This window comes from Mandrillus leucophaeus, unplaced genomic scaffold (assembly GCF_000951045.1).
Source record: "Mandrillus leucophaeus isolate KB7577 unplaced genomic scaffold, Mleu.le_1.0 Scaffold111, whole genome shotgun sequence".
Classification (NCBI taxonomy): Eukaryota; Metazoa; Chordata; class Mammalia; order Primates; family Cercopithecidae; genus Mandrillus; species Mandrillus leucophaeus.
This window is the reverse complement of record NW_012099321.1, coordinates 4405853-4417922: the sequence shown is the minus strand read 5'-3', so window position 1 is coordinate 4417922 and position 12070 is coordinate 4405853. Positions and strand designations below refer to the sequence as shown.

At 38.5% G+C, this 12070-nt stretch overlaps 1 protein-coding gene across 2 annotated transcripts in view; it reads right to left on the bottom strand.

Annotated features, from left to right (window-relative positions):
* The window catches only part of ADAM32 (ADAM metallopeptidase domain 32), a 160737-nt gene that overhangs the window by 128971 nt on the left and 19696 nt on the right, over positions 1–12070 (bottom strand). For both annotated transcript variants that reach the window (XM_011993407.1, XM_011993415.1), the window contains exon 3: positions 4325–4386. In XM_011993407.1, coding sequence (XP_011848797.1) covers positions 4325–4386 — 62 coding nt within the window. The remainder of the gene's footprint in view (positions 1–4324; positions 4387–12070) is intronic.

The window sequence follows — 12070 nt, the reverse complement described above, 5'->3', positions numbered from 1 at the left end:
GATATCACCACCAATCCCACAGAAATACAAACTACCATCAGAGAATACTATAAACACCTCTACGCAAATAAACTAGAAAATCTAGAAGAAATAGATAAATTCCTGGACACACACACTCTCCCAAGAATAAACCAGGAAGAAATTGAATCTCTGAATAGACCAATAACATGTTCTGAAATTGAGGCAATAATTAATAGCCTACCAACCAAAAAAAGTCCAGGACCAGACGGATTCACAGCCAAATTCTACCATAGATACAAAGAGGAGCTGGTATCATTCCTTCTGAAACTATTTCAATCAATAGAAAAAGAGGGAATCCTCCCTAACTCATTTTATGAGGCCATCATCATCGTGATACCAAAGCCTAGTAGAGACATAACAAAAAAAGAGAATTTTAGGCCAATATCCCTGATAAACATCATGTGAAAATCCTCAAAAAATTACTGGCAAACCGAATCCAGCAGCACATCAAAAAGCTTATCTACCACGATCAAGTCAGCTTCATCCCTGGGATGTAAGGCTGGTTCAACATATGTAAATCAATAAATGTAATCCATCACATAAACAGAACCAATGACAAAAACCACATGATTATTGATGCAGAATAGATGCAGAAAAGGCCTTTGACAAAATTCAACAGCCCTTCATGCTTAAAAAAACTCTCAATAAACTAGGTATTGATGGAATGTATCTCAAAATAATAACAGCCATTTATGACAAATCCACAGCCAATATCATAGTGAATGGGCAAAAATGGGAAGCATTCCCTTTGAAAACTTGCACAAGACAAGGATGCCCTCTCTCACCACTCCTATTCAACATAGTGTTAGAAGTTCTGGCCAGGGCAATCAGGCAAGAGAAAGAAATAAAGGATATTCGATTAGGAAATGAAGAAGTCAAATTGTCCCTGTTTGCAGATGACATGTTGTATATTTAGAAAACCCCATCGTCTCAGCCCAAAATCTCCTTAAGCTGATTAGCAACTTCAGCAAAGTCTCAGAATACAAAATCAATGTGCGAAAATCACAAGCATTCCTATACACCAATGAGAGATGAACAGAGAGCCAAATCATGAGTGAATTCCCATTCACAACTACTACAAAGAGAATAAAATACCTAGAAATGCAACTTACAAGGTATGTGAAGGACCTCTTCAAGGAGAATTACAAAGCACTGCTCAACGAAATAAAAGAGGACACTAACAAATGGAAGAACATTTCATGCTCATAGATAGGAAGAATCAATATCATGAAAATGGCCATACTGCCCAAAGTAATTTATAGATTCAATGCTATCCCCATCAAGCTACCAATGACTTTCTTCACAGAATTGGAAAAAACTACTTTAAAGTTCATACGGAACCAAAAAAGAATCCGCGTTGCCAAGACAATCCTAAGCAAAAAGAACAAAGCTGGAGGCATCACACTACCTGACTTCAAACTATACCACAAGGCTACAGTAACCAAAACAGCATGGTACTGGTACCAAAACAGATATATAGACCAATGGAACAGAAAAGAGGCCTCAGAAATAACACCACACATCTATAACCATCTGATCTTTGACAAACTTGACAAAAACAAGAAATGGGGAAAGGATTCCCTATTTAATAAATGGTGCTGGGAAAGCTGGCTAGCCATATGTAGAAAGTTGAAATTGGATCCCTTCCTTACACTATACACAAAAATTAACTCAAGATGGGTTAAAGACTTAAATGTAAGACCTAACACCATAAAAACCCTAGAAGAAAACCTAGGCAATACTATTCAGGATATAGGCATGGGGAAAGACTTCACAACTACAACACCAAAAGCAATGGCAAAAAAAGCCAAAATAGACAAATGGAATCTAACTAAACTAAAGAGCTTCTGCACAGCAAAAGAAACTATCATTAGAGTGAACAGGCAACCTACAGAATGGGAGAAAATCTTTGTAATCTACCCATCTAACAAAGAGCTAATATCCAGAATCTACAAAGAACTTAAACAAATTTACAAGAAAAAAAACAACCCCATGAAAAAGTGGGCAAAGGGTATAAACAGACACTTCTCAAAAGAAGACATTTATGCAGCCAACAGACATATGAAAAAATGCTCATCATCATTGGTCATCAGAGAAATGTAAATAAAAACCACAATGAGATACCATCTCACACCACTTAGAATGACGATCATTAAAAAGTCAGGAAACAACAGATACTGGAGAGGATATGGAGAAATAGGAACGCTTTTACACTGTTGGTGGGAGTGTAAATTAGTTTAACCAATGTAGAAGGCAGTGTGGTGATTCCTCAAGGATCTAGAACTAGAAATACCATTTGACCCAGCCATCCCATTACTGGGCATATACCCAAAGGATTATAAATCATGTTACTATAAAGACACATGCACACATATGTTTATAGTGGCACTATTCACTATAGTAAAGACTTGGAACCAACCAAAATATCCATTAATGATAGAATAGATAAAGAAAATATGGCACATATACACCATGGAATACTATGCAGCCATAAAAAAGGATGAGTTTATGTCCTTTGCAGGGACATGGATGAAGCTGGAAACCATCATTCTCAGCAAACTATCACAAGGACAGAAAACCAAACACCGCACATTCTCACTGATAGGTCAGAGTTGAACAATGAGAACACATGGACACAGGTCGGGGGACATCACACACCAGGGCCTGTTGGGGGCTGGGAGCCTGGGGGAGGGATAGCATTAGGAGAAATACCTAATGTAAATGACAAGTTGATGGGTGCAGCACACTGACATGGCACACGTATACCTATGTAACAAACCTGCATGTTGTGCACATGTACCCTAGAACTTAAAGTATAATAATAAAAAAAAAAGAACTAAAAACACACACACACACACACACAAAAACCAAAGGAAACTCCCTATCTCTATGCAGCCATAGTTCTGCTTCTCATTATTTTTCATGTAAACTATTTTCTGTAGCTTCCTAATAGTCATTAGGCTATCATAATCATTAAGCGGTTAATTTCTCAAAACGATATACACATGCCCTATCCCTCTCCCAAGCTCAGGTCCCTCCATTTCTCAACACTGCTTATAGTCTTAATAAGATGTTCAAATGCAATGTGAGCTCTCTAACTTTCCCTCATACTCTTCCCAAAGATCTTTGGGTTATCGTCCACCATATTCCTTTTCTCTTCTGCCTAAATGAGTAAGTTAACCTTTTCTTTGGGAGAATTACTTAGTATCTTACACACAATAAACCACTTGTTTGCATCTTTTTTTTTTTCTTTTTTGAGACAGTGTCTCGTTCTGTCACCCAGGCTGGCATGCAGTGGCACCATCTCGGCTCACTGCAACCTCTGCCTCCCGGGTTCAAGCAATTCTCCTGCCTCACCCTCCCGAGTAGCTGGGATTACAAGTGCATGCCACCATGCCCGGCTAATTTTTGTATTTTTTAGTAGAGACGGGGTTTTACCATGTTGGGCAGGCTGTTTTCAAACTCCTGACCTCAGGAGTTTGATCCACCTGCCTCAGCATCCCAAAGTGCTGGGAATACAGAGAGCCACCACGCCCAACCTGTTTACGCCTTTCATCTCTCTTTTCTTCCCTTAAGAAATTTTCCGTCAACCAAAATATTTTGTTTTCTCTTTCTTCAAAATATTCATGTAAGCCTCTTTTTTCTCTGAGGGATGTTTTTGAAAAAGTCCATAATTGCTACCTCTAGTTTCTCATAATTCACCTCTTTCCAATGCCATGTAGTCTAGTTTTACTAGTTTAGCTGAAGCTGTCCTCTTGAATGTCACAAATGACTTCCAAGCCAGCCTTTCCCAATTGGGTTTACATCAGAGAATTAAACCCTATAGAAAATCATTTCAATTATTTAATAATTCTCTAAAGAGTAGCAAAGCTAGGACTATTTTCCATAAAGTATTTGCCAGCTCTGCAACATTATAAGATCTGTATTAAATCCCTATCCCATATTCCTCGTGATCATCCCACTTCTCTGATAAACCCTAACTGATATAAATCAGCTACAGATTTACTTATTTTTGTGACTTCTGCCCTAATGACATAGGTCCTGCTGGTCCTGCCAACTTAATATTATAAATCAGTCTTCAGGAGATAAGTCCCTGTTTTTTGTTCTAACTCCCTTTTACCAAAGACTACTTGAGACATTAAAACCAAACTTTAATTAAGCCACAGGAGAGCATCTGTTTACTTAAGACAATTTAAAAAATTAATAATAACTACATGTATTTTTCTCATACTCCATTTTCTATTATGAGTAAACAGCTTCATAGAAACAAAACAAAATCCAAAACAAAAGAATAAAAATTTACCTCTGTTTAAGGTGCACAGTGTACGGTTTCTCATCTATTGGAATAATATAGGATATTTGTTCCTAGAGAATTGAAAACAACTGACAGTGAAGACAAATTTAATACAAGAAGCAAGACAATAGTTTTATATCAATTAATCTCTTCCAACAATGCTTAAAACATCTTCATTACATTTCTCAGACTACATGTGATTTAAAATCTGCAGCGAAACATAAAAAAAATTAATATTTACTTATTTTATAATGGACTTTTACTATTTCCACACAAATAAACCTAGTCTAAGGATTCACATAGGATTAAAAATCTACCTGTAACTAACCTGTAACCTCTTATGAATGAATAGGCCACGCGCTATGCTAAAATACCTATTTAGGTGGCATCATTGGGATAAGAGGATAGTCCACATCAGTGAAGCTTACTCTGTCCGTCATAAAAATTATTTAACCATTTTCTTAAAAACTCTCCTAAGATATATTACCTTTTCCCTATATTTTAAACAGAAGATTATTGAACAAAATTTAATATTGTCTTTGATTTTATCTCTACTATTTTCAAGTTAGAATATGAATGACAATAGGTTGGAATATCTGTAGGTCAGTGAACCTCAGTGATGAGATTTTATACAGCAAAAGGGAACATGTGAAAAGCAAGAGTTAGAGAAACAGAGGAAAAAATTAGTTAAAACATAAAAATGAAAAGGACACCAATATCAAAACACAGAAAAAAGATAAGCATTCCAGGATCTCTGAAAATAAGAAGCAACCAGGGTATCACACAGATCAAAGAAGAATGAGGCAGGTTGTTGCCAGGTCAGAAATGAAACCAGAGTCAACATCATTGGTGGTAAGTCAACTTGATATCATGTACCCCACGATACGATGTCATGAGGAGAGCACCTCATCTCTATGTTAATCTTCCCTAAAATTCACTGAACATGAGAAAATATTGACAAATGCAAATCAAGGGGTGTTCTACAAAGTACCTGACCACCTCAGAACTGTCAAGGTCATGAAATTCCAGGAAAGACTGAGAAACAGAGCAAAGGAGCCTGAGAGGGGGGCATGCTGGGTAGTATCGTGGATTGGATCCCAGAACAAAATGGACAGTAGAAGAAAAACTGGTTGAAATCCAGAAATCTTAATAAAGTAGTTTCCTTACTAGTAATGTATCAATATTAATTTCTTGTATTTAATAAATATAATGTATCCATGTAGCTATATAAGAGCTAACATCACAGGAAACTGAGTGAACAGTATATATGGGAACTCTGTAGTCTTTTAGCAATTTTTCTGTATATCTAAAATTCTTCCAAAATTTCAAAAGTTAATTTTTAAAAAAGAAAAACCAGACATAAATTGAGAAAAGAACCAAAACAGGCATATGGCAAATATAAAGCAGAAGCACCAAAGAGAAAATCCTAATCCTGAAACATCAGAGCATCCTACTTTTTAAATTTGCATTGGTGACACTAGCTCCTTAGTGAGCCTGATCTGAATGTGATAACTGAACACAGATGCTTGAGCATCTTTATATTTTTATTTTTATTTTTTATTTATTTATTTATTTATTTATTTGCGACAGAGTTTCACTCTTGTTGCTCAGGTTGGAGTGCAATGGCGCCATCTCAGCTCATAGCAAAGTTTGCCTCCTGGGCTCAAGTGATTCTCCTGCAGCCTCCCTAGCAGCTGGGATTACAGCATGTGCCACAACGCCCGGCTAATTTTGTATTTTTAGAAGAGACGGTGTTCCTCCATGCTGGTTAGGCTGGTCTCGAACTACCAACCTTAGGTGATCCGCCCGCCTCAGCCTCCCGAAGTGCTGGGATTACAGGTGTGAGCCACCGTGCCCGGCCCCATCTTTATCTTATTTTAAGGTGGATTTGATGTGCAAGCAGTTTCCCTGAGCAGTTCTTAGATGAATATTTTTCTCAAAACCAAAACTTAGTAACCATTATTAGTATCCCAGATAATACTTCTTTTAGCTATACTTTCACTATGGGTGTTATCATGAAATATCTTGATTTGCAGGCTATATAGAGAAGTTTAGGTAGATCTTAGAGTGTAGATGAGTTGATTAATGGAGGCCATAAGATAATTTACTAAACAATTACGGTAAATTTGTATTTGCCTCCTCAACAAAGAGGTACCAAAACAGTGAGCAGATAAGTACATGTCAAACAGAGAATCTAGGAGAGAAAAGTAGAATTTCCGCAGGGAAGGGACAGGGAACCTCTGAGGCCTGGAAGGAAAGGGAAGCAAAGAAGCAGCTGGGCTGGCCAGGAGAAGTCCCCATTGTAGAGAAGAAGCAAGCGAGAGGTATTCCACGGTCCAGGGTCCCTCCATGAATGCCTGCAATACAAGCCACAGGGGAGCCCCTGACCCTTCACGCGCCCTGCCTAGCTGCACTCCTGGTGACTGAATTGTTTCAGAGGGAATTCACACTGAGTCCCACTCACCCTTCGATACCCAAGCAGAGGCAGCACAGCCCCATGTTGAAAGACCAGCGCCAGCAGATCGCATCCTGCCCTGGGACCCAGCAGACCCATTTCCACAGCCCTGGAGCCCTGCTGACATCCCATGTCCACCCACAGGGCTATCACAGCACAATGCCAGCTGAACAAGTGGGGCACCTGGGTCCCCAGCACTCTAGCCCACAAAGTGTACGACGCCCCAGAGAAGGGGTGATGTAGCACATTGGGAAGACTGCCCCCAGGACAAAGGGAGATGAAGCATGCACTCCCCAGAGCCTGAGAGCCACATGCCTGGGGCTGCCAACACTGACAGCAACCCCACACGCTCCCAGCAGCAGGGCCACAGCACGGTTGCATGGGCCTTCAGTAAGCCTGAGGACCGGCCCATCCAAACGCAGTCCTTGGGCCTGAGGGCAAGCTCAGGCCACCCAACACCCCTGGTGCCTACATGCACTATCCAGGGATCTGATATCTGGCCAGCCCCATCTGCTACCAGCACCAGTGCCCATGCATGCCTCCCAGGGGCCTGGAAAAGCCCACCTAGCCTGCCACAACTCTGACCAGTGCCCACCCACATGCACCAGCCAGGAGCCTGGAACTGGCTGACCTAACCTACTGCCACCACTAATGGTGTTCACATGCACCACCAGACAGCCTGAGGACTGGCCCACTGCTGCCACTGCCACTGCTGCTGTCACACACTGCCCAGGGCCCCATCCACCTGACCTGCCACTGCCACCACTGTGGACTGGCTTGCCTGGTTCCCCCATCCCCAGTAAAGCCTCACCACAGTCCCCAGTCACAAACATAGCCTAATCTACTGGGAAACTCACAGTCATCACTGATGTTGATTATAGTTGAAGAAATCATGTAGATATTACATCTCTGCACATGACAACAATATCTGCTTCTGATGTGAGTCTCAAGAAGCTTCCAACCGTGGTGGAAGGCAAAGGGGAGCAGATCACATGATGAGAGAGGAAGAAAGAGAGAGGGGGAGGTGCCAGGCCTCAACTAATAGATCAAGAATTCACTAATTACCATGAGGATGCCACTAAGCCATTCATGAGGGACATCATGACCCAACCACCTCCAATAAGGCCCCACCTCCACCACTGGGGTCCAATTTCAACATGGGATTTGGGAGAACAAACATCCAAACAATGGCATGGTCAGAAAAAAAATATTTGAATAATGGCCAAAAACATCCAAAATTTGAGGGAAAACGTTAGTCTACACATCTAAAATCTCAGTCAACCTCAAGTAGAAAAAAAATACAAGAAGATGCACACCAAGATACATCATTTAATATGTTGAAAGTCAAACATAAAGAGAAAATCTTGAAAATATCAAGAAAAAAACTCATTATGTACAAGGAAGCTGCATTAATACAATTAGTGGCAGATTGTTCATTTGAAATAATGTAGGCCAGAAGGCAGTGAAGACATAAAAAGTGCTGAAAGAAAAAAAAATCTATCAACTAACAATTTTATATCCAGCAAAATCTGTTTTTAAAATGGTGAAATAAAGTCCTGTCTCACAAGAAATACTGAAGAAATTTATTTAGGCTAATAGGAAATAACACCAGATGGTAACCCAAAAAGCAGGGTAAATTTGTGAGCTAACATAAAAGACTTTAATAGTTTTTCTAATTTCTCCTTTCAGTGTCTTTAAAAGATATAGCACTGTGAAAAAGCAGTAACTATGATGATATATATTTGGGTTTAAAAAATATGGATGTAATAATGTGACAAGAACAGTACAGAGAAGAAAGAATTCCATTATATTGGAGCAAAGTTTCTATATCAGAAATAAATATTAATCTAAAGTAAATCATGATATTTAAGACATATTAGAATGCCTGGATCACCACAAAGAAAATAAGTAGTAAAAATAGCAAAATATTGAGTATAAATTCAACCATATAAATACCTATATTTGATGCAAATGATCTAGAAATCCAAACCAAAAAGCAGAGACAGATTGTACAATGTATTAAAAACTAACCTCCAATTGGGCCAGGCGCAGTGGCTCATGCCTGTAATCCCAGCACTTTGGGAGGCCGAGGCAGGCAGATCACCTGAGGTCGGAAGTTTGAGACCAGCCTGACCAACATGGAGAAACCCTGTCTCTATTAAAAATACAAAATTAGCCAGGCATGGTGGTGCATGCCTGTAATCCCAGCTACTCAGGAGGCTGAGACAGGAGAATCACTTGAACCCGGGAGGCGGAGGTTGCGGTCAGCCAAGATCACGCCACTACACTCCAGCCTGGGCAAGAAGAGGAAAACTCCATCTCAAAAAATAAAAAGTAAAAAATAACCTCCAATTACATGCTGTCTACAAGGGAAACACCTTAGATTCAATATCCAAATAAGTTGAAAATAAAAGAATGGAAATATATATATTGTAAAAAGTAACCATAAAAAGAAGTTATACTAATATCAGACAATATAGGCTTAAAGACAAGAAATATTGTCAGAAAGAAAGAAGGACGTTTCACAAAAGTAAAATCATCGCTGTATCCCAAAGACATAAAAATTATAAGTGCACACACATTAAACACCAAGCCTCAAAATACATGAAAGAACAACTGACAGAATTGAAAGAAGAAATAGATAATTCAATAATCATATTTGGAAACTTAAGTACTCCACTCACAATAATGGAGAGAACAACTAGACAAAAAATCAACAAGCACAAAAAAAAATCTTTGAATGAAACTACTGAGGGTCTCATTCTGTCACCCAGACTGGAGCGCTGTGGCACAATCTCAGCTCACTGCAGGCTCTACCTTCTGGACTCAAGTGATACTCCCACCTCAGCCTCCCAGCTAGCTGGGACTTCAGGCATGTGCCACCATGGCTGGACCTTTTTTTTTTTTTTTTTTTTTTTTTTTTGTAGAGATGAGATCTCACTATATTGCCTAGGCTGGTCTCAAACTCCTGGCCTCAAGAGATCCTCCTGGCTGGGCGTGGTGGCTCACGCCTGTAATCCCAGCACTTTGGGAGGCTGAGGTGGGGGGATCCGAGGTCAGGAGATTGAGACCATCCTGGCTAATACGGTAAAACCCCACTCTCTACTAAAAATACAAAAAATTAGGGCATGGTGGTGGGCGCTTGTAGTCCCAGCTACTTGGGAGGCTGAGGCAGGAGAATGGTGTGAACCCAGGAGACGGAGCTTGCAGTGAGCCAAGATCATGCCCACTGCACTCCAGCCTGGGTGACAGAGCAAGACTCTGTTTAAACAACAACAACAAAAAAAGAGATCTGCCTGCCTCAGTCTCCCAAAGTGCCAGGATGATACGCATGATAAATGAAACTATTAGCCAACACAAGCCAACTGACTAACCCAACAACTGCAGAATTCATATTCTTTTTAGTGCATAATTAATATTCTTCATGATTGACCATATTCTAGGCCACAAAAAATCTCAAAAAATAAAACTGAAGTCACAAAAGTACACTTTTTGCTTCAATTGAATTAAATTAGAATGAACAAGAGAAAAAAATCTAGGAAATCCTCAAAAATTTGAAAATTTAAAAACACACTTCTAAATAACCCATGAATCAAAAAAATTGCAAAGACAACTAGAAAATATTTTAATGAAAACAAAAACACACCATAGTGTAGTTTATGGAATCCAGATAAAGCAATGCTTGTAGAGAAATGTGTGGCTTTAGGTACCTATGTAGAAAGAAAAGAAAACAAGAGAAGAGGAAGGTATCAAATCAATAACTTAAATTTCCACCTTAAGACATTTAAACAATGATAACAAACTAACCAAAAGCAAGCAGAAATAGCAAAAAAAAATTAAAGCATAAGTAAATGAAAATAGAAAAACAAAGAAAATCAATGAAACAAGATTATTCTTTGAAAAGATCGACAAAATGGACAAACCCTTAACTAGACGGACCAAGAAAAATAATATAAAAGACATAAATTACTAAAATAAGAAATAAAAAGGTACTTTTCTACTGTCTCTTAGAAATTCAAAGTATTATAAGAAAATGTAGGCCAGCAGATCACTTGAGGTAAGGAGTTCAAGACCAGCTGGGTCAACATGATGAAACCGTATCTCTACTAAAAATACAAAAATTAGGTGAGCATGGTGGCAGGCACCTGTAATCCCAGCTACTTGGGAGGATGAGGCAGGAGAATCACTTGAACCTGGGAGGCAGAGGTTGCAGTGAGCCAAGATTGTGCCACTGCACTCCAACCTGGGTGACAGAGTGAGACTCCATCTTGAAAAAAAAAAAAAGGAAATGTGATGTACAATTTTATGCCAACATATTGGATAACTTAGATAAAATGAATAAATTTCTAAAAAGAAACAAGTTACCAAAACTGAATAAAATCCAAATAGACCTATAACAAAGATTACACTAGTAATTACAAATCTTCCCAAAAAGAAAGGCCAAGGTGCAGATGAATTTAATAGTGAATGCTATCAAATGTTTAAAGAAATAATATTAATCCATTCACAATTCTTTCAATATATAGAGAAGAAACATTTCTAAATGTATTCTATGAGGTCAGAATTATGCTGGTTATACAATTATACAATAATTAAATCTAGACATTACAAAAAACAAACTATAGACCAATAACTCTCTTGAATAAAGACACAAAACTCTCTAATGAAATATTAGCAGACAAATTCCAGTGACATATAAAAAGAATTATACATCATTTATCACAGAAATGCAAGAATGGTTTAACATCCAAAAATTAATTCATATAGTACACCACATCAATAAACTAAAGCAAGAAAAACACATGATCATTACAATAAATGTAGAAAAAGCATTTGACAAAACCCAATAAACATTCACAATAAAATTTGACAAATTTGGAATAGAAGGGAACCTCTTGAACATGATAAAGGCCTTTACAAAAACCTCACTAGTTAAAAACAAATTCAGTGTTAAAAGACTGAGAACTTTCTCCCAAGATAGAAACAAAGCAGAAATGTCCCCCCTTACTGTTTCCATTCAATACACTAAAGACATCTAGAAAGAAAAGAAAGAATGAGGCATAAAACAGGATAATGCCATATTTGCAGTGGCATGATCCTGTTTGTAGAAACTCCCAAATAATCCATCAAAAAAAAGACAAAAAAAAAAAAAAAACAGAACCAATGAACAAATTAGGCAAGGGGCAAAGACACATGATTAATAGATAAAGACATCTAGAAAGAAAAGAAAGAATGAGGCATAAAACAGGATAATGCCATATTTGCAGTGGCATGATCCTGTTTGTAGAAACTCCCAAATA